Source organism: Xenopus tropicalis, chromosome 8 (genome assembly GCF_000004195.4).
Source record: "Xenopus tropicalis strain Nigerian chromosome 8, UCB_Xtro_10.0, whole genome shotgun sequence".
NCBI lineage: Eukaryota > Metazoa > Chordata > Amphibia > Anura > Pipidae > Xenopus > Xenopus tropicalis.
Window position 1 is genome coordinate 145,816,959 of NC_030684.2, and position 23,246 is coordinate 145,840,204.

General features: G+C 53.4%; 1 protein-coding gene across 1 annotated transcript in view; it reads left to right on the forward strand.

Moving 5' to 3' along the window:
• efna3 (ephrin A3) overlaps nt 1-23,246 on the forward strand; it is a gene marked incomplete in the record, with an annotated part of 67,276 nt that overhangs the window by 20,441 nt on the left and 23,589 nt on the right. The window contains 3 exon segments of the mRNA NM_001011360.1: nt 1,842-1,852; nt 2,705-2,708; nt 2,710-2,712. Coding sequence (NP_001011360.1) covers nt 1,842-1,852; nt 2,705-2,708; nt 2,710-2,712 — 18 coding nt within the window.

Sequence of the window (23,246 nt, forward strand, 5' to 3'; positions counted from 1 at the left end):
AAATAATCGCTGTATAGAAATCAAAATAAGTCCTGCTTCGGGGTTGCTAGGGGGCTGATGACCCTAACAACAAGGCAGCAAGGTGACAAATACCCCCAACTGCAGGCGTCTGAGAGTCCCACTGATGTTGCATTGATGCTCTTGTTCTGCACCAAGGCTCCCTCCTTATCGGGGGCCTTTTCTTTGTCCTGGTGGTCCTTGGCAGCGCTGTTGGGGTCACCCAGCCCAGAGCAAGGGGTCACTGCTAATGAAATGTGTGCGGCGGGGGCAGGCGGAGATGCTATCAGTGTAATTACACGGCGGCGGCGAGGGCAGTTGTGTAGGAGCCGAGATCGTATCTGCTTTATGGCGAGAAAGTAATGAGATCGCTCTCCCTGCCGCCTCTGTCCACCCACTCCCTCTCTGTGCCGCCTTTGTCCTGCGTCCCTGGAGTCATACGGCACCCACACCGGCCTCTGTGGGGGCCCTCGTCCTGCGCCCCATTGTAGCAAATCCATCAGCACCCCGTGCATCCTGGGAAACGGCAGCGAGAGAGGTGCTCCCTTGCCTAAAGGCAGGATTATCTCCCCTTTAATAGGCCTCTGTTCTAGATGTCTCCGCCCTAAATGGGACCTTGCATTGTGACAGTATCCCTGCCGTAAAGCAAGACACGACTGCAGTGATTGTTCCAGAAAGGAAGTGGACATGGATATACATTTCCCAACCCAAACGCTATCATTTATTCACCCTTAGGGGGTGCAGAGACCTGTGGCAATTCTGCAAGGGGCAAAAAAATAGGCACAATGCACTTAATGACCCCGTAATGTCGATGGGCAGATTTGTGCAGAGACTCCCCCCCGGGATTGGCCGGAGTTTGGGCACTTTGTATAGATATGCACGTGGCTTGTGTACTGCTCCGCATCGGTCCCAGGCCGCTTGTGCTGTTATTTCATATAATTATTGCCCTTGGGGCAGGTTAAAGTGGCAGATAAACAGCGAGCTGCCCCTGGGGACTGTGCAGAGGCAGAAGCAACAGAACCTTTATAGTGTGTGTTATTATAGGTATCGGGGGGTATAGTGGCGCCCCTTGCCCCCAGGTGGGGGCCCCTTGCTCCCTCATTCACACACATTTCAGTTGGTTTTGGGGTGGGAACACACGCCCCATTTCCCCGTCCGGTTGTGCCCAGGGGTAAATATCCCGGCATGGGGCACATTGGTTCCTACAGGATGCTGTGCCTCAATGGGCTCATTGACTTTGTGCGGTGAGAGTGTGGGAGCCAGTGTGTGGGGCGGCCGGGGAATCAAAGTGGAAGTGATATACTTACTAAACGCAGGGTGCAGAATGGGCTGGGAACACCCCCCCATACCCCCCCGCCCCCCCCGGCGCCTCATTTCAATAAGCCCTATTCACTAGCCGAGCTTAGTGAGTCGTTAATGATCAGCCGGCCCATTGTGAAGTGTGCGAATCTGCTGCTAATCCTGCCCTTGCCCCAGAGAAGGAACACTGGCCGGGGGCCATTTACATACCTGCGCTTGGGGTGGGACTCTGGGGCCTTTTGCGGGGGTCCGACATCTCTTTCAGCTTCAGATAACAGATGTGTTATATGTTCATATGGGAGGTTTAGCTTTGCCTTTATACACGCCAGGGAAACTTGGGGGGGCTAACTCTGAGACACCATTACTACTCGGGGGGGCTTTCTGCCATCTATAGGGCTTCCTAATGGAACAACTTGGGGAGGGGAAGAATTACAGGTAGGTGGGATATATTTACCCCTAACAGCAATTGGTTCCTGCTACACCTACTGTACTACTACAGGGTGGCTCCGCTATTGGACGTACCGAGGAATAGGAGGTGCTTATTTTATATCCCCCAGTAACCAACATATCCTCCTCGATGGAGCTCTAAACCCCACCGCTCCTTGTGCTGATACACTTTCCTTGTTGTGGGGATGGGTCTGTGCAGGTGAATCAGTCAGTTCCTACTGTCCCATAGCTGTTTGTAGGGCCCATAGTAAGTGTTTGGGGTGTAGGCAACGCCAATGTGTATAGCTGCTAGAGGCGGAGCTTGTTATTCCATTGGGGGGGGGGGGGGGAGGGAAGGTGTTTAAAATTCCCAATTTGTTCCAGACTTTAGGCTCCCAGCGTGAAATCGGGAGACATTTAATCCGTGGCCCAGATGCAAGGGGCCCGGCGACGTGGCTGCCCCTCACGCTGCTCATTGCCTATAAATCCCTCTATACAGCATGAAAAGCCCAGGGGGGGGCTCCTTTCTCTCCTGCCCCAGCGATCAGTCAGCGGGGGGACAATGGGCTGTCAGTGCCGCTTTGTGTGCCTTTGTGCCCCCCACTCCCGCTCACTGTCAGCCCTGTATTAGAGATAGAGACTCGCCTACCTACCTCTCCTGCCCTCTGCCTGTCTCTAGGGGCAGCTTCTCTCCGGCCTGTCACTCAGCTGGCACCATTAAAGGGCAACTGACACTAACATGCCAACATGCTTGGGATTATACCTGCATCTGTCTGTGATATCGAGGCACCATCTCTCCCACAGCCCCAGTCCCTTTCCAATAGGCTGGCTGGCAAAGGCTCATGGGTAGTGAGAGACAAGCCATGCCAGCAGTGGGCTGGGCAGATATAATGATTGTATGACCCAGCACTGGGCCTAGAAAGGTTAATACCAACATGTAGATTTCATTGATGTGTAAGTCTGTACCTTCCGGGGGGGTCAGCCACAGAGACGTGCTGGGGGGCGAGGTGGGACAGGGAGACGTGCTGGGGGGCGAGGTCGGACAGGGAGCTGGGGGGGCGAGGTCGGACAGGGAGCTGGGGGGCGAGGTCGGACAGGGAGCTGGGGGGCGAGGTCGGACAGGGAGCTGGGGGGCGAGGTCGGACAGGGAGCTGGGGGGCGAGGTCGGACAGGGAGCTGGGGGGCGAGGTCGGACAGGGAGCTGGGGGGCGAGGTCGGACAGGGAGCTGGGGGGCGAGGTCGGACAGGGAGCTGGGGGGCGAGGTCGGACAGGGAGCTGGGGGGCGAGGTCGGACAGGGAGCTGGGGGGCGAGGTCGGACAGGGAGCTGGGGGGCGAGGTCGGACAGGGAGACCAGTTGGGGGTGAGGTCGGACAGGGAGACCGGCTGGGGGGCGAGGTGGGACAGGGAGACGTGCTGGGGGGCGAGGTCGGACAGGGAGCTGGGGGGCGAGGTCGGACAGGGAGACCGGCTGGGGGTGAGGTGGGACAGGGAGACCTGCTGGGGGGTCCACAGTGACCTTAGGAGAGCCCCACCTGCCCCGCTCTCTCCCCCGCTCTCTCCCCCGCTCTCTCCCCCGCTCTCTCCCCCGCTCTCTCCCCCGCTCTCTCCCCCGCTCTCTCCCCCGCTCTCTCCCCCGCTCTCTCCCCCGCTCTCTCCCCCGCTCTCTCCCCCGCTCTCTCCCCCTCTGAGCTCTATCTGCCCCGCTCTCTCCCCCTGAGCCCCACCTGCCCCGCTCTCTCCCCCCTCTGAGCCCCCACCTGCCCCGCTCTCTCCCCCCTCTGAGCCCCACCTGCCCCGCTCTCTCCCCCTCTGAGCCCCACCTGCCCCGCTCTCTCCCCCTCTGAGCCCCACCTGCCCCGCTCCTCTCCCCCTCTGAGCCCCACCTGCCCCGCTCTCTCCCCCCTCTGAGCCCCACCTGCCCCGCTCTCTCCCTCCCCCTCTCTCCCCCCCCTCCTCTGAGCCCCTCTGAGCCCCTCTGAGCCCCACCTGCCCCGCTCTCTCCCCCTCTGAGCCCCGCCTGCCCCGCTCTCTCCCCCCTCTGAGCCCCACCTGCCCCGCTCTCTCCCCCCTCTCTCCCCCCCCTCTCTCCCCCTCTCCCCCCCCTCTCTCCCCCTCTCTCCCCCCTCTCTCCCCCTCTCTCCCCCCTCTCTCCCCCTCTCTCCCCCCTCTCTCCCCCCTCTCTCCCCCCTCTCTCCCCCCTCTGAGCCCCACCTGCCCCGCTCTCTCCCCCCTCTGAGCCCCACCTGCCCCGCTCTCTCCCCCCTCTGAGCTCTATCTGCCCCGCTCTCTCCCCCCTCTGAGCCCCACCTGCCCCGCTCTCTCCCCCCTCTGAGCTCTATCTGCCCCGCTCTCTCCCCCCTCTGAGCCCCACCTGCCCCGCTCTCTCCCCCTCTGAGCCCCACCTGCCCCGCTCTCTCCCCCCTCTGAGCTCTATCTGCCCCGCTCTCTCCCCCCTCTGAGCCCCACCTGCCCCGCTCTCTCCCCCCTCTGAGCTCTATCTGCCCCGCTCTCTCCCCCCTCTGAGCTCTATCTGCCCCGCTCTCTCCCCCCCTCTGAGCCCCACCTGCCCCGCTCTCTCCCCCCTCTGAGCTCTATCTGCCCCGCTCTCTCCCCCCTCTGAGCCCCACCTGCCCCGCTCTCTCCCCCCTCTGAGCTCTATCTGCCCCGCTCTCTCCCCCCTCTGAGCCCCACCTGCCCCGCTCTCTCCCCCCTCTGAGCTCTATCTGCCCCGCTCTCTCCCCCCTCTGAGCTCTATCTGCCCCGCTCTCCGGCAAGAGGACATATCCGTGTATCAGTCAGGAAAGTGCTGAAAGATCCTGTTGCAGGAATAATTAATTACAGCCCCTGCACTAACGAGTGGAACACAGAGAGAATCTCGTTACTCTAATTAGCTGTGGAACTGCATTTATACTCGGGGCAGCAGAAATGTGCTGGGGAGGCAAATCCGCCGCCGCCCATTGTGCCCATTCCCTTGCCCTCTGCTTGTACCCGGCGTATTCCCCGCACTGGCACTCTCTTTATTGTTATATATATCTCTTTATACCGACGCTCTCTCTCTCTCGTTATATATATCATTATACCGACGCTCTCTCGTTATATATATCTCTTTATTCCGACGCTCTCTCTCTCTCGTTATATATATCATTATACCGACGCTCTCTCGTTATATATATCTCTTTATACCGACGCTCTCTCTCTCTCGTTATATATATCATTATACCGACGCTCTCTCGTTATATATATCTCTTTATTCCGACGCTCTCTCTCTCTCTCGTTATATATATCATTATACCAACGCTCTCTCGTTATATATATCTCTTTATACCGACTCTCTCTCTCTCTCGTTATATATATCATTATACCGACGCTCTCTCGTTATATATATCTCTTTATACCGACGCTCTCTCGTTATATATATCTCTTTATACCGACTCTCTCTCTCTCTCGTTATATATATCATTATACCGACGCTCTCTCGTTATATATATCTCTTTATACCGACGCTCTCTCTCTCTCTCGTTATATATATCATTATACCGACGCTCTCTCTCTCTCGTTATATATATCATTATACCGACGCTCTCTCGTTATATATATCTCTTTATACCGACGCTCTCTCTCTCTCTCGTTATATATATCATTATACCAACGCTCTCTCGTTATATATATCTCTTTATACCGACGCTCTCTCGTTATATATATCTCTTTATACCGACGCTCTCTCTCTCTCGTTATATATATCTTTTTATACCAACGCTCTCTCGTTATATATATCATTATACCGACAGTCTCTCATTATATATATCACTTTATACCGAGCTCTCTCGTTATATATATAACTTTATACCGACGGTCTCGCCATTGTTATATATATCTCTTTATACCAACGCTCTCTCGTTGTATATATCTCTTTATACCAACGCTCTCACCGTCCTTATATATCCCCTTATTGTTATATATATCTCTCTCCTTCTACCGACGCTCTCGCCATTGTTATATATCTCCTTATACCAACACTGCCTCCATTGTTATGTTTCTCCTTATACCGATGCTGCCTCCATTTGGCTGTGCTGTTATATATATTATATTATATAATATATATACACACACACATATACACATATACACATACACACATATACATATATATAATAATATATATCCCTTTATACCTGCACACTTTTGTTATACCACCCTTGTCATTGATGTGCTCTTGTTATATGTCCCTCTACACCAGCATGTTGTTATTATTTTTCCCCCCATCAGTCTCTTTTTTTCCTGCTGAATTGTGCTTAGTACAGGGGAATCCCTATGTGCCATAGTTTTATGGTATCTCTCTGTACAGGCTATGGGCAAACTTAGGGGGCTGTTCCTGCTGAATTGTGCTTAGTACAGGGGAATCCCTATGTGCCATAGTTTTATGGTATCTCTCTGTACAGGCTATGGGCAAACTTAGGGGGCTGTTCCTGCTGAATTGTGCTTAGTACAGGGGAATCCCTATGTGCCATAGTTTTATGGTATCTCTCTGTACAGGCTATGGGCAAACTTAGGGGGCTGTTCCTGCTGAATTGTGCTTAGTACAGGGGAATCCCTATGTGCCATAGTTTTATGGTATCTCTCTGTACAGGCTATGGGCAAACTTAGGGGGCTGTTCCTGCTGAATTGTGCTTAGTACAGGGGAATCCCTATGTGCCATAGTTTTATGGTATCTCTCTGTACAGGCTATGGGCAAACTTAGGGGGCTGTTCCTGCTGAATTGTGCTTAGTACAGGGGAATCCCTATGTGCCATAGTTTTATGGTATCTCTCTGTACAGGCTATGGGCAAACTTAGGGGGCTGTTCCTGCTGAATTGTGCTTAGTACAGGGGAATCCCTATGTGCCATAGTTTTATGGGATCTCTCTGTACAGGCTATGGGCAAACTTAGGGGGCTGTTCCTGCTGAATTGTGCTTAGTACAGGGGAATCCCTATGTGCCATAGTTTTATGGTATCTCTCTGTACAGGCTATGAGCAAACTTAGGGGGCTGTTCCTGCTGAATTGTGCTTAGTACAGGGGAATCCCTATGTGCCATAGTGTTATGGTATCTCTCTGTACAGGCTATGAGTAAACTTAGGGGGCTGTTCCTGCTGAATTGTGCTTAGTACAGGGGAATCCCTATGTGCCATAGTTTTATGGTATCTCTCTGTACAGGCTATGAGCAAACTTAGGGGGCTGTTCCTGCTGAATTGTGCTTAGTACAGGGGAATCCCTATGTGCCATAGTTTTATGGTATCTCTCTGTACAGGCTATGGGCAAACTTAGGGGGCTGTTCCTGCTGAATTGTGCTTAGTACAGGGGAATCCCTATGTGCCATAGTTTTATGGGATCTCTCTGTACAGGCTATGGGCAAACTTAGGGGGCTGTTCCTGCTGAATTGTGCTTAGTACAGGGGAATCCCTATGTGCCATAGTGTTATGGTATCTCTCTGTACAGGCTATGGGCAAACTTAGGGGGCTGTTCCTGCTGAATTGTGCTTAGTACAGGGGAATCCCTATGCGCCATAGTGTTATGGTATCTCTCTGTACAGGCTATGAGCAAACTTAGGGGGCTGTTCCTGCTGAATTGTGCTTAGTACAGGGGAATCCCTATGTGCCATAGTTTTATGGTATCTCTCTGTACAGGCTATGGGCAAACTTAGGGGGCTGTTCCTGCTGAATTGTGCTTAGTACAGGGGAATCCCTATGTGCCATAGTTTTATGGGATCTCTCTGTACAGGCTATGGGCAAACTTAGGGGGCTGTTCCTGCTGAATTGTGCTTAGTACAGGGGAATCCCTATGTGCCATAGTTTTATGGTATCTCTCTGTACAGGCTATGGGCAAACTTAGGGGGCTGTTCCTGCTGAATTGTGCTTAGTACAGGGGAATCCCTATGTGCCATAGTTTTATGGTATCTCTCTGTACAGGCTATGGGCAAACTTAGGGGGCTGTTCCTGCTGAATTGTGCTTAGTACAGGGGAATCCCTATGTGCCATAGTTTTATGGTATCTCTCTGTACAGGCTATGGGCAAACTTAGGGGGCTGTTCCTGCTGAATTGTGCTTAGTACAGGGGAATCCCTATGTGCCATAGTTTTATGGTATCTCTCTGTACAGGCTATGAGCAAACTTAGGGGGCTGTTCCTGCTGAATTGTGCTTAGTACAGGGGAATCCCTATGTGCCATAGTGTTATGGTATCTCTCTGTACAGGCTATGAGCAAACTTAGGGGGCTGTTCCTGCTGAATTGTGCTTAGTACAGGGGAATCCCTATGTGCCATAGTTTTATGGTATCTCTCTGTACAGGCTATGGGCAAACTTAGGGGGCTGTTCCTGCTGAATTGTGCTTAGTACAGGGAATCCCTATGTGCCATAGTTTTATGGGATCTCTCTGTACAGGCTATGGGCAAACTTAGGGGGCTGTTCCTGCTGAATTGTGCTTAGTACAGGGGAATCCCTATGTGCCATAGTTTTATGGTATCTCTCTGTACAGGCTATGGGCAAACTTAGGGGGCTGTTCCTGCTGAATTGTGCTTAGTACAGGGGAATCCCTATGTGCCATAGTTTTATGGGATCTCTCTGTACAGGCTATGGGCAAACTTAGGGGGCTGTTCCTGCTGAATTGTGCTTAGTACAGGGGAATCCCTATGTGCCATAGTGTTATGGTATCTCTCTGTACAGGCTATGGGCAAACTTAGGGGGCTGTTCCTGCTGAATTGTGCTTAGTACAGGGGAATCCCTATGCGCCATAGTGTTATGGTATCTCTCTGTACAGGCTATGAGCAAACTTAGGGGGCTGTTCCTGCTGAATTGTGCTTAGTACAGGGGAATCCCTATGTGCCATAGTTTTATGGTATCTCTCTGTACAGGCTATGGGCAAACTTAGGGGGCTGTTCCTGCTGAATTGTGCTTAGTACAGGGGAATCCCTATGTGCCATAGTTTTATGGGATCTCTCTGTACAGGCTATGGGCAAACTTAGGGGGCTGTTCCTGCTGAATTGTGCTTAGTACAGGGGAATCCCTATGTGCCATAGTTTTATGGTATCTCTCTGTACAGGCTATGGGCAAACTTAGGGGGCTGTTCCTGCTGAATTGTGCTTAGTACAGGGGAATCCCTATGTGCCATAGTTTTATGGTATCTCTCTGTACAGGCTATGGGCAAACTTAGGGGGCTGTTCCTGCTGAATTGTGCTTAGTACAGGGGAATCCCTATGTGCCATAGTTTTATGGTATCTCTCTGTACAGGCTATGGGCAAACTTAGGGGGCTGTTCCTGCTGAATTGTGCTTAGTACAGGGGAATCCCTATGTGCCATAGTTTTATGGTATCTCTCTGTACAGGCTATGAGCAAACTTAGGGGGCTGTTCCTGCTGAATTGTGCTTAGTACAGGGGATCCCTATGTGCCATAGTTTTATGGTATCTCTCTGTACAGGCTATGGGTAAACTTAGGGGGCTGTTCCTGCTGAATTGTGCTTAGTACAGGGGAATCCCTATGTGCCATAGTTTTATGGTATCTCTCTGTACGGGCTATGAGCAAACTTAGGGGGCTGTTCCTGCTGAATTGTGCTTAGTACAGGGGAATCCCTATGTGCCATAGTTTTATGGTATCTCTCTGTACAGGCTATGAGCAAACTTAGGGGGCTGTTCCTGCTGAATTGTGCTTAGTACAGGGGAATCCCTATGTGCCATAGTTTTATGGTATCTCTCTGTACAGGTTATGGGCAAACTTAGGGGGCTGTTCCTGCTGAATTGTGCTTAGTACAGGGGAATCCCTATGTGCCATAGTGTTATGGTATCTCTCTGTACAGGCTATGGGCAAACTTAGGGGGCTGTTCCTGCTGAATTGTGCTTAGTACAGGGGAATCCCTATGTGCCATAGTTTTATGGTATCTCTCTGTACAGGCTATGGGCAAACTTAGGGGGCTGTTCCTGCTGAATTGTGCTTAGTACAGGGGATCCCTATGTGCCATAGTTTTATGGTATCTCTCTGTACAGGCTATGGGTAAACTTAGGGGGCTGTTCCTGCTGAATTGTGCTTAGTACAGGGGAATCCCTATGTGCCATAGTTTTATGGTATCTCTCTGTACAGGCTATGGGCAAACTTAGGGGGCTGTTCCTGCTGAATTGTGCTTAGTACAGGGGATCCCTATGTGCCATAGTTTTATGGTATCTCTCTGTACAGGCTATGGGTAAACTTAGGGGGCTGTTCCTGCTGAATTGTGCTTAGTACAGGGGAATCCCTATGTGCCATAGTTTTATGGTATCTCTCTGTACGGGCTATGAGCAAACTTAGGGGGCTGTTCCTGCTGAATTGTGCTTAGTACAGGGGAATCCCTATGTGCCATAGTTTTATGGTATCTCTCTGTACGGGCTATGAGCAAACTTAGGGGGCTGTTCCTGCTGAATTGTGCTTAGTACAGGGGAATCCCTATGTGCCATAGTTTTATGGTATCTCTCTGTACAGGCTATGAGCAAACTTAGGGGGCTGTTCCTGCTGAATTGTGCTTAGTACAGGGGAATCCCTATGTGCCATAGTTTTATGGTATCTCTCTGTACAGGCTATGGGCAAAACTTAGGGGGCTGTTCCTGCTGAATTGTGCTTAGTACAGGGGAATCCCTATGTGCCATAGTTTTATGGTATCTCTCTGTACAGGCTATGGGCAAACTTAGGGGGCTGTTCCTGCTGAATTGTGCTTAGTACAGGGGATCCCTATGTGCCATAGTTTTATGGTATCTCTCTGTACAGGCTATGGGCAAACTTAGGGGGCTGTTCCTGCTGAATTGAGGCACTGATATTAATGCTGCACTTGGTAATTAGACCCTGTGGATGGGAAAGTGCCATAGGGAATGTATGAATAGAGGGGGGCAGTGTGAGGCTTATTGAGACTGGGGGGGCTGGGAGACCATAGGGCAGTGTTAGAGGCACCTGGAACAATGAGCAGGGGACAATATGCCCCACGTAGCCCCCCCGCACTCAGGAAATTGGGGACGTTTGCATTGTCCGTATCAGCATGACCCCTATGTCTGTACTTGGAGGGATTGTTCCGGAATGTGGGGGATTAAGTCGGAGCTGCCAGTTAGGGTGAAGGTGCCACCGGAAGCTCCGACTCTTTATTAATAGAATAAAGGTTAATGAATTGGAGCCACTAAAATAACTAAAGGAGGTCCTGCCGGGTCGGTCCTGCCGGGTCGGTCCTGCCGGGTCGGTCCTGCCGGGTCGGTCCTGCCGGGTCGGTCCTGCCGGGTCGGTCCTGCCGGGTCGGTCCTGCCGGGTCGGTCCCCAGGCGCCGGCTCATTAAACCTTCAGCGTTTGAGCCTTTTTGTCAAAAAATGGTGGGATAAAAAATTCCATGTTGTGTTCTCTGCTGCCAGAGTAGTACCTTGGGTTCAGATGCAGATTGGGGGTACTGTGTTGGCATTGGGGTACTGTACTGGGCACTCTCCCTATGTACGTGCTGCCCACATTAGGGTGCTGTACCGGGCACTCTCCCTATGTACGTGCTGCCCACATTAGGGTGCTGTACCGGGCACTCTCCCTATGTACGTGCTGCCCACATTAGGGTGCTGTACCGGGCACTCTCCCTATGTACGTGCTGCCCACATTAGGGTGCTGTACCGGGCACTCTCCCTATGTACGTGCTGCCCACATTAGGGTGCTGTACCGGGCACTCTCCCTATGTACGTGCTGCCCACATTAGGGTGCTGTACCGGGCACTCTCCCTATGTACGTGCTGCCCACATTAGGGTGCTGTACCGGGCACTCTCCCTATGTACGTGCTGCCCACATTAGGGTGCTGTACCGGGCACTCTCCCTATGTACGTGCTGCCCACATTGGGGTGCTGTACCGGGCACTCTCCCTTTGTACGTGCTGCCTACATTGGGGTGCTGTACCGGGCACTCCCCCTATGTACGTGCTTCCTATATTGGGGTGCTGTACCGGGCACGCTGCCCACATTGGGGTGCTGTACCGGGCACGCTCCCTATGTACGTGCTGCCCACATTGGGGTGCTGTACCGGGCACGCTCCCTATGTACGTGCTGCCCACATTGGGGTGCTGTACCGGGCACTCTCCCTATGTACGTGCTGCCCACATTGGGGTGCTGTACCGGGCACTCTCCCTATGTACGTGCTGCCTACATTGGGGTGCTGTACCGGGCACTCTCCCTATGAGTGGGATCTCTCTGTACAGGCTATGGGCAAACTTAGGGGGCTGTTCCTGCTGAATTGTGCTTAGTACAGGGGAATCCCTATGTGCCATAGTTTTATGGTATCTCTCTGTACAGGCTATGGGCAAACTTAGGGGGCTGTTCCTGCTGAATTGTGCTTAGTACAGGGGAATCCCTATGTGCCATAGTTTTATGGTATCTCTCTGTACAGGCTATGGGCAAACTTAGGGGGCTGTTCCTGCTGAATTGTGCTTAGTACAGGGGAATCCCTATGTGCCATAGTTTTATGGTATCTCTCTGTACAGGCTATGGGCAAACTTAGGGGGCTGTTCCTGCTGAATTGTGCTTAGTACAGGGGAATCCCTATGTGCCATAGTTTTATGGTATCTCTCTGTACAGGCTATGAGCAAACTTAGGGGGCTGTTCCTGCTGAATTGTGCTTAGTACAGGGGATCCCTATGTGCCATAGTTTTATGGTATCTCTCTGTACAGGCTATGGGTAAACTTAGGGGGCTGTTCCTGCTGAATTGTGCTTAGTACAGGGGAATCCCTATGTGCCATAGTTTTATGGTATCTCTCTGTACGGGCTATGAGCAAACTTAGGGGGCTGTTCCTGCTGAATTGTGCTTAGTACAGGGGAATCCCTATGTGCCATAGTTTTATGGTATCTCTCTGTACAGGCTATGAGCAAACTTAGGGGGCTGTTCCTGCTGAATTGTGCTTAGTACAGGGGAATCCCTATGTGCCATAGTTTTATGGTATCTCTCTGTACAGGTTATGGGCAAACTTAGGGGGCTGTTCCTGCTGAATTGTGCTTAGTACAGGGGAATCCCTATGTGCCATAGTGTTATGGTATCTCTCTGTACAGGCTATGGGCAAACTTAGGGGGCTGTTCCTGCTGAATTGTGCTTAGTACAGGGGAATCCCTATGTGCCATAGTTTTATGGTATCTCTCTGTACAGGCTATGGGCAAACTTAGGGGGCTGTTCCTGCTGAATTGTGCTTAGTACAGGGGATCCCTATGTGCCATAGTTTTATGGTATCTCTCTGTACAGGCTATGGGTAAACTTAGGGGGCTGTTCCTGCTGAATTGTGCTTAGTACAGGGGAATCCCTATGTGCCATAGTTTTATGGTATCTCTCTGTACGGGCTATGAGCAAACTTAGGGGGCTGTTCCTGCTGAATTGTGCTTAGTACAGGGGAATCCCTATGTGCCATAGTTTTATGGTATCTCTCTGTACGGGCTATGAGCAAACTTAGGGGGCTGTTCCTGCTGAATTGTGCTTAGTACAGGGGAATCCCTATGTGCCATAGTTTTATGGTATCTCTCTGTACAGGCTATGAGCAAACTTAGGGGGCTGTTCCTGCTGAATTGTGCTTAGTACAGGGGAATCCCTATGTGCCATAGTTTTATGGTATCTCTCTGTACAGGCTATGGGCAAACTTAGGGGGCTGTTCCTGCTGAATTGTGCTTAGTACAGGGGAATCCCTATGTGCCATAGTTTTATGGTATCTCTCTGTACAGGCTATGGGCAAACTTAGGGGGCTGTTCCTGCTGAATTGTGCTTAGTACAGGGGATCCCTATGTGCCATAGTTTTATGGTATCTCTCTGTACAGGCTATGGGCAAACTTAGGGGGCTGTTCCTGCTGAATTGAGCACTGATATTAATGCTGCACTTGGTAATTAGACCCTGTGGATGGGAAAGTGCCATAGGGAATGTATGAATAGAGGGGGGCAGTGTGAGGCTTATTGAGACTGGGGGGGCTGGGAGACCATAGGGCAGTGTTAGAGGCACCTGGAACAATGAGCAGGGGACAATATGCCCCACGTAGCCCCCCCGCACTCAGGAAATTGGGGACGTTTGCATTGTCCGTATCAGCATGACCCCTATGTCTGTACTTGGAGGGATTGTTCCGGAATGTGGGGGATTAAGTCGGAGCTGCCAGTTAGGGTGAAGGTGCCACCGGAAGCTCCGACTCTTTATTAATAGAATAAAGGTTAATGAATTGGAGCCACTAAAATAACTAAAGGAGGTCCTGCCGGGTCGGTCCTGCCGGGTCGGTCCTGCCGGGTCGGTCCTGCCGGGTCGGTCCTGCCGGGTCGGTCCTGCCGGGTCGGTCCCCAGGCGCCGGCTCATTAAACCTTCAGCGTTTGAGCCTTTTTGTCAAAAAATGGTGGGATAAAAAATTCCATGTTGTGTTCTCTGCTGCCAGAGTAGTACCTTGGGTTCAGATGCAGATTGGGGGTACTGTGTTGGCATTGGGGTACTGTACTGGGCACTCTCCCTATGTACGTGCTGCCCACATTAGGGTGCTGTACCGGGCACTCTCCCTATGTACGTGCTGCCCACATTAGGGTGCTGTACCGGGCACTCTCCCTATGTACGTGCTGCCCACATTAGGGTGCTGTACCGGGCACTCTCCCTATGTACGTGCTGCCCACATTAGGGTGCTGTACCGGGCACTCTCCCTATGTACGTGCTGCCCACATTAGGGTGCTGTACCGGGCACTCTCCCTATGTACGTGCTGCCCACATTAGGGTGCTGTACCGGGCACTCTCCCTATGTACGTGCTGCCCACATTAGGGTGCTGTACCGGGCACTCTCCCTATGTACGTGCTGCCCACATTGGGGTGCTGTACCGGGCACTCTCCCTTTGTACGTGCTGCCTACATTGGGGTGCTGTACCGGGCACTCCCCCTATGTACGTGCTTCCTATATTGGGGTGCTGTACCGGGCACGCTGCCCACATTGGGGTGCTGTACCGGGCACGCTCCCTATGTACGTGCTGCCCACATTGGGGTGCTGTACCGGGCACGCTCCCTATGTACGTGCTGCCCACATTGGGGTGCTGTACCGGGCACTCTCCCTATGTACGTGCTGCCCACATTGGGGTGCTGTACCGGGCACTCTCCCTATGTACGTGCTGCCTACATTGGGGTGCTGTACCGGGCACTCTCCCTATGTACGTACTGCCTATATTGGGGTGCTGTACCGGGCACGCTACCCACATTGGGGTGCTGTACCGGGCACTCTCCCTATGTACGTGCTGCCTATATTGGGGTGCTGTACCGGGCACGCTACCCACATTGGGGTGCTGTACCGGGCACTCTCCCTATGTACGTGCTGCCTATATTGGGGTGCTGTACCGGGCACACTACCCACATTGGGGTGCTGTACCGGGCACTCTCCCTATGTACGTGCTGCCTATATTGGGGTGCTGTACCGGGCACGCTACCCACATTGGGGTGCTGTACCGGGCACTCTCCCTATGTACGTGCTGCCTATATTGGGGTGCTGTACCGGGCACGCTACCCACATTGGGGTGCTGTACCGGGCACTCTCCCTATGTACGTACTGCCTATATTGGGGTGCTGTACCGGGCACACTACCCACATTGGGGTGCTGTACCGGGCACTCTCCCTATGTACGTGCTGCCCACATTGGGGTGCTGTACCCGGCACGCTGCCCACATTGGGGTGCTGTACCGGGCACGCTCCCTATGTACGTGCTGCCTATATTGGGGTGCTGTACCGGGCACACTGCCCACATTGGGGTGCTGTACCGGGCACTCTCCCTATGTACGTGCTGCCTATATTGGGGTGCTGTACCGGGCACTCTCCCTATGTACATGCTGCCTATATTGGGGTGCTGTACCGGGCACTCTCCCTATGTACGTGCTGCCTATATTGGGGTGCTGTACCGGGCACGCTACCCACATTGGGGTGCTGTACCGGGCACTCTCCCTATGTACGTACTGCCTATATTGGGGTGCTGTACCGGGCACACTACCCACATTGGGGTGCTGTACCGGGCACTCTCCCTATGTACGTGCTGCCCACATTGGGGTGCTGTACCCGGCACGCTGCCCACATTGGGGTGCTGTACCGGGCACGCTCCCTATGTACGTGCTGCCTATATTGGGGTGCTGTACCGGGCACACTGCCCACATTGGGGTGCTGTACCGGGCACTCTCCCTATGTACATGCTGCCTATATTGGGGTGCTGTACCGGGCACTCTCCCTATGTACATGCTGCCTATATTGGGGTGCTGTACCGGGCACGCTCCCTATGTACGTGCTGCCTACACAACACAAAGGGAGGAGAGAGCGCACCTAGTACACTGCTTGCCTCATTTTTCTTGCCGGCAGTTAGACGGAGGCATCTGTCAGTAGGAATTGGGCTGGGAATTGTCAGAGCAAATACACTGTCAGTGTGAAACAGCTGCGGCCATTGTCACGCGTCTCGGTGCCAGGAAATCTCCCTTTCCTCTCATCTGGGGGATCTGTAACGATTCATAGAGATTGGAATTGTGCGGCCTCCGACCCCTCGTCTCTGCCCAACTGTACGATTATCTTACGGCCTCCGACCCCTCGTCTCTGCCCAACTGTACGATTATTGTACGGCCTCCGACCCCTCGTCTCTGCCCAACTGTACGATTATCTTACGGCCTCCGACCCCTCGTCTCTGCCCAACTGTACGATTATTGTACGGCCTCCGACCCCTCGTCTCTGCCCAACTGTACGATTATCTTACGGCCTCCGACCCCTCGTCTCTGCCCAACTGTACGATTATCTTACGGCCTCCGACCCCTCGTCTCTGCCCAACTGTACGATTATTGTACGGCCTCCGACCCCTCGTCTCTGCCCAACTGTACGATTATCTTACGGCCTCCGACCCCTCGTCTCTGCCCAACTGTACGATTATTGTACGGCCTCCGACCCCTCGTCTCTGCCCAACTGTACGATTATCTTACGGCCTCCGACCCCTCGTCTCTGCCCAACTGTACGATTATCTTACGGCCTCCGACCCCTCGTCTCTGCCCAACTGTACGATTATCTTACGGCCTCCGACCCCTCGTCTCTGCCCAACTGTACGATTATCTTACGGCCTCCGACCCCTCGTCTCTGCCCAACTGTACGATTATCTTACGGCCTCCGACCCCTCGTCTCTGCCCAACTGTACGATTATCTTACGGCCTCCGACCCCTCGTCTCTGCCCAACTGTACGATTATCTTACGGCCTCCGACCCCTCGTCTCTGCCCAACTGTACGATTATCTTACGGCCTCCGACCCCTCGTCTCTGCCCAACTGTACGATTATCTTACGGCCTCCGACCCCTCGTCTCTGCCCAACTGTACGATTATTGTACGGCCTCCGACCCCTCGTCTCTGCCCAACTGTACGATTATCTTACGGCCTCCGACCCCTCGTCTCTGCCCAACTGTACGATTATTGTACGGCCTCCGACCCCTCGTCTCTGCCCAACTGTACGATTATCTTACGGCCTCCGACCCCTCGTCTCTGCCCAACTGTACGATTATCTTACGGCCTCCGACCCCTCGTCTCTGCCCAACTGTACGATTATCTTACGGCCTCCGACCCCTCGTCTCTGCCCAACTGTACGATTATCTTACGGCCTCCGACCCCTCGTCTCTGCCCAACTGTACGATTATCTTACGGCCTCCGACCCTCGTCTCTGCCCAACTGTACGATTATCTTACGGCCTCCGACCCCTCGTCTCTGCCCAACTGTACGATTATCTTACGGCCTCCGACCCCTCGTCTCTGCCCAACTGTACGATTATCTTACGGCCTCCGACCCCTCGTCTCTGCCCAACTGTACGATTATCTTACGGCCTCCGACCCCTCGTCTCTGCCCAACTGTACGATTATCTTACGGCCCCGACCCCTCGTCTCTGCCCAACTGTACGATTATCTTACGGCCTCCGACCCCTGTGTGTCCACCACCTACGTCAGTAGCAGTTTAATACATGCATATGACTGGTAGTAAAATACAATTAGTGTGAATAGGAGATGAGGCCCCTCTGATAGACCCCAAGCTCGGTGCCGTGACTGGGGGGTTTGCATTTGAGTGTACGGCACCCCAAGACTGAGCCCCATGGGAATGAGTTGGGCTCCATGCTGTGCTGGGAGGAGGCCGTGTAACCCTCGGAGCTTCCCATGATCTCGGCAAGATTGGCTCGTGTTGAAAAGTGACTTGCGCTCCATAAAGCCTCCCCCTCCCCGGTTTCCCGGCTTTCATTCCCCCCCACGTGTCCAGCTTTAATCTATACATCTACTCCTCACCAGTTAATTACATCCAACTGACCAGCCAAGGGGGCCTCCTTTGACCAGGTGCGTCTGGGTGCCCTTCAGGTTTACAGAAAGGGCCAATTGAAAGAATATTACAAGCGGCCTTTGTTCCTCCTGCGTTTCGCTGCTCACCCCTGGGCGCCATTGTGCCGTGCCTACGGTTTGGCCTTGGGGGTTTGTGCCTCCACATTCCTAGGCTCTTCCGGCAGACACTGCCTCCTTTGTCTCAACCCATTGTGTTCTGCGGCTGGCTCGTCTAGGTGAGCAGAACATGAGCCCAGAACGTAGCCTAGAATGGTTCTAATATGTCAGTCCACTTTATTTATAGTATAGGAGTAGCCCGGGGGGGGAGATGTATGAAGGGCCAGTCATTCTGTCTGTCTGCCGGAGGCAATTGGCCATCCCACAGGGGGCTAGCTGTATATAGAGGTATAATTACCCCTCCGTTTAGCGTATAGAAGGGTATACGGCACAGAGAGGCGGGTATAGAAGGGTATACGGTACAGAGAGGCGGGTATAGAGGGGTATAAGGTACAGAGAGGCGGGTATAGAGGGGTATAAGGTACAGAGAGGCAGGTATAGAGGGATATAAGGTACAGAGAGGCGGGTATAGAGGGATATAAGGTACAGAGAGGCGGGTATAGAGGGGTAGAAGGTACAGAGAGGCGGGTATAGAGGGGTAGAAGGTACAGAGAGGCGGGTATAGAGGGATATAAGGTACAGAGAGGCGGGTATAGAGGGGTAGAAGGTACCGAGAGGCGGGTATAGAGGGGTATAAGGTACAGAGAGGCGGGTATAGAGGGGTATAAGGTACAGAGAGGCGGGTATAGAGGGGTAGAAGGTACCGAGAGGCGGGTATAGAGGGGTAGAAGGTACCGAGAGGCGGGTATAGAGGGGTAGAAGGTACCGAGAGGCGGGTATAGAGGGGTAGAAGGTACCGAGAGGCGGGTATAGAGGGGTAGAAGGTACCGAGAGGCGGGTATAGAGGGGTAGAAGGTACCGAGAGGCGGGTATAGAGGGGTAGTAATGTAGTAAAGGCAAGTAATGTGCTTAATAATAGGGTTATGCTGAGTGTGAGTGTGAGTGCTCCATCAGTGAGTAAGAGAAGGACAGGATAATCCGTATCTGCTTTAGTTGGGACTCTCTCTCACAGGGGGTCAGGGCTGTCTCTCTGTGTAGGGGAGAGTGTCTCATCATGTTGGAGTATCACTGGGACCCACTAATTGAGTAAGTGGACACAGATTGATTGTTTAATTAAAACCCAATTTAGAACTCCATCGATCTCGTTAGCAGATCCCCAATGGTCGGGGCTCTCGGAGAGATTACACGGGGGCAGGAGCTGTCGATACCTCTCACTTACAACTTTATTTAAACAAGGAAAACTGGTTCCAGTCATTGCCCGGCCATTTCCCTTTGGGCTCGTCATCCCATTGGGTCTGTAAGTTCGGCTTCTGGGCAGCCAATCACGTGTGGTACAATGGGGTTTAACCCCCCCGGTTTGTGATGGGTGCTGGGAGTTGTAGCTGTTTGTCTGGGGAGTCTATTAACCTATCAAGTGCAAGTGGCTCCTCTCTAGCTGTGCAACCGGCCTATCAAGGGCAAGTGGCTCCTCTCTAGCTGGGCAACCGGCCTATCAAGGGCAAGTGGCTCCTTTCTAGCTGGGCAACCGGCCTATCAAGGGCAAGTGGCTTCTCTCTAGCTGTGCAACCGGCCTATCAAGGGCAAGTGGCTCCTCTCTAGCTGTGCAACCGGCCTATCAAGGGCAAGTGGCTCCTCTCTAGCTGTGCAACCGGCCTATCAAGGGCAAGTGGCTCCTCTCTAGCTGTGCAACCGGCCTATCAAGGGCAAGTGGCTCCTCTCTAGCTGTGCAACCGGCCTATCAAGGGCAAGTGGCTCCTCTCTAGCTGGGCAACCGGCCTATCAAGGGCAAGTGGCTCCTCTCTAGCTATGCAACCGGCCTACCAAGTGCAAGTGGCTCCTCTCTAGCTGTGCAACCGGCCTATCAAGGGCAAGTGGCTCCTCTCTAGCTGTGCAACCGGCCTATCAAGTGCAAGTGGCTCCTCTCTAGCTGTGCAACCGGCCTATCAAGGGCAAGTGGCTCCTCTCTAGCTGGGCAACCGGCCTATCAAGGGCAAGTGGCTCCTCTCTAGCTGTGCAACCGGCCTATCAAGGGCAAGTGGCTCCTCTCTAGCTGTGCAACCGGCCTATCAAGGGCAAGTGGCTCCTCTCTAGCTGGGCAACCGGCCTATCAAGGGCAAGTGGCTCCTCTCTAGCTGGGCAACCGGCCTATCAAGGGCAAGTGGCTCCTCTCTAGCTGGGCAACCGGCCTATCAAGGGCAAGTGGCTCCTCTCTAGCTGGGCAACCGGCCTATCAAGGGCAAGTGGCTCCTCTCTAGCTGTGCAACCGGCCTATCAAGGGCAAGTGGCTCCTCTCTAGCTGTGCAACCGGCCTATCAAGGGCAAGTGGCTCCTCTCTAGCTGGGCAACCGGCCTATCAAGGGCAAGTGGCTCCTCTCTAGCTGGGCAACCGGCCTATCAAGGGCAAGTGGCTCCTCTCTAGCTGGGCAACCGGCCTATCAAGGGCAAGTGGCTCCTCTCTAGCTGGGCAACCGGCCTATCAAGGGCAAGTGGCTCCTCTCTAGCTGGGCAACCGGCCTATCAAGTGCAAGTGGCTCCTCTCTAGCTGGGCAACCGGCCTATCAAGGGCAAGTGGCTTCTCTCTAGCTGGGCAACCGGCCTATCAAGTGCAAGTGGCTTCTCTCTAGCTGGGCAACCGGCCTATCAAGGGCAAGTGGCTCCCCTCTAGCTGTGCAACCGGCCTATCAAGGGCAAGTGGCTCCTCTCTAGCTGTGCAACCGGCCTATCAAGGGCAAGTGGCTCCTCTCTAGCTGTGCAACCGGCCTATCAAGGGCAAGTGGCTCCTCTCTAGCTGTGCAACCGGCCTATCAAGGGCAAGTGGCTCCTCTCTAGCTGTGCAACCGGCCTATCAAGGGCAAGTGGCTCCTCTCTAGCTGTGCAACCGGCCTATCAAGGGCAAGTGGCTCCTCTCTAGCTGTGCAACCGGCCTATCAAGGGCAAGGGGCTCCTCTCTAGCTGTGCTACCGGCCTATCAAGGGCAAGTGGCTCCTCTCTAGCTGTTTAACTGGCCTATCAAGGGCAAGTGGCTCCTCTCTAGCTGTTTAACCGGCCTATCAAGGGCAAGTGGCTCCTCTCTAGCTGTGCATCCGGCCTATCAAGGGCAAGTGGCTCCTCTCTAGCTGTGCAACCGGCCTATCAAGTGCAAGTGGCTCCTCTCTAGCTGTGCAACCGGCCTATCAAGGGCAAGTGGCTCCTCTCTAGCTGTGCAACCGGCCTATCAAGGGCAAGTGGCTCCTCTCTAGCTGTGCAACCGGCCTATCAAGGGCAAGTGGCTCCTCTCTAGCTGTGCAACCGGCCTATCAAGGGCAAGTGGCTCCTCTCTAGCTGTGCAACCGGCCTATCAAGGGCAAGTGGCTCCTGTCTAGCTGTGCAACCGGCCTATCAAGGGCAAGTGGCTCCTGTCTAGCTGTGCAACCGGCCTATCAAGTGCAAGTGGCTTCTCTCTAGCTGTTTAACCGGCCTATCAAGGGCAAGTGGGTTCCTGTCTGATTGAATTGCCCCTCCTGTTTAGAAGAAGCCCTCGGTGGGTGAGGAGAGCTGAGGGCAGCCTGTTTTGGCTAATGCTGAGCACCCCCAATGATAGAAATGTGTTTCCTCGCCCCGATCAATAATACTTTGCCTTTGCATGTTGCTGGCAGCAGGGTGGGAAAAACGTGAATCAATAGAACTTTTTGTTGTGTCTGTGATCGATGGGCGACTGTGATCAGTAAAAGGGCAGAGACGCGGGGCGCTGGGAGCATCTAAACCCTTCTCAGCGGGGCAGGAGAGCCGGCAGTCACTGGCTGCTGACAAACGCCAGTTGGCTCGCTGAGCCGACAAGGATAGAACCTGCCTTCGGGTCCCGAGGGACTCCGGCTGCCGACTGTAAAGCCGAATGTATGTTCTTCCAGCGGAGGGGGGTGGGAAGGGAAGAGCGAGGGCGCGTATGAGGAATGCATCAGTACAAATCATTTAATGGCTGCTTGTTGTGTCGCTTCAGTTGCAGCGGTTCCTGGATCAGAGAGAGCGTTGTGCCCGGGTCCTTTGTGCCCCGGAGGAACCACAGGGATTATGGTAGCCTTAGCTGGGTTGGTTCAGAATATCTGCTAGGGCAAATGATAGACCCTTGCATCGAACCAGGGCTTCTGTTTGGGATCTTCTGCATTTGTGGTTGAACAAGGTCTTTGAACACCTGTAGGACTTGTGTTTGGACCTATCACTCCTGGTATGAACTTATTGCAGATGGGCAGGTTGTGCAATGCGTTCCAGAGCTGCTTCCCCTCTGGTCAGGTTGAGGCCCCACTGGTGGATGTTGGACACCCATCACCAGGGAGTAAGAGGCCGCAGTAGAAGGGCTTTTGGAGTTCTGGGATGTACAATACGTTCCAGAGCTGCTTCCACTCTGGTTGAGTTGAGGCCCCACTGTTGGATGTTGCGCACCCATCACCAGGGAGTAGGAGGCCCCAGTAGAAGGGCTTTTGGAGTTCTGGAATGTACAATACGTTCCAGAGCTGCTTTTCCCCTGGTCGGGTTGAGGCCCCACTGTTGGATGTTGGACACCAATCACCAGGGAGTTAGAGGCCCCAGTAGAAGGGCTGTTGGAGTTCTAGGATGTACAATACATTCCGGAGCTGCTTCCCCTCTAGTCGGGTTGAGGCCCCAATGGTGGATGTTGGACACCCATCACTAGGGAGTAGGAGGCCCCAGTAGAAGGGCTTTTGGAGTTCTGGGATGTACAATACGTTCCAGAGCTGCTTCCCCTCTGGTTGGGTTGAGGCCCCACTGTTGGATGTTGGACACCCATCACCAGGGAGTAGGAGGCCCCAGTAGAAGGGCTGTTGGAGTTCTGGGATGTACAATACGTATGGGATGTGACCCAGTAAGAGCACTTTGCAGTCTGTACATGATGATGTTCAAGCCTTAGTGTTAGAGCTATTGTTGTGTTGGGTGGGGGCTTTCTGCACGCTCAGTAAGGGGCCTGGGAGAGCTGCGGGGGGCCGGTCTGACATCAATCGAAGGTGTTACTTGGCAGAGCTTGTCCTAAAAACTCAGTCATGCAGAAGACGTGGAGCTTCTTGTGTTTCCTGCTTAAAGGAGACCTTGCTCCTGGCGTTAAGCAATGCAGCTGGT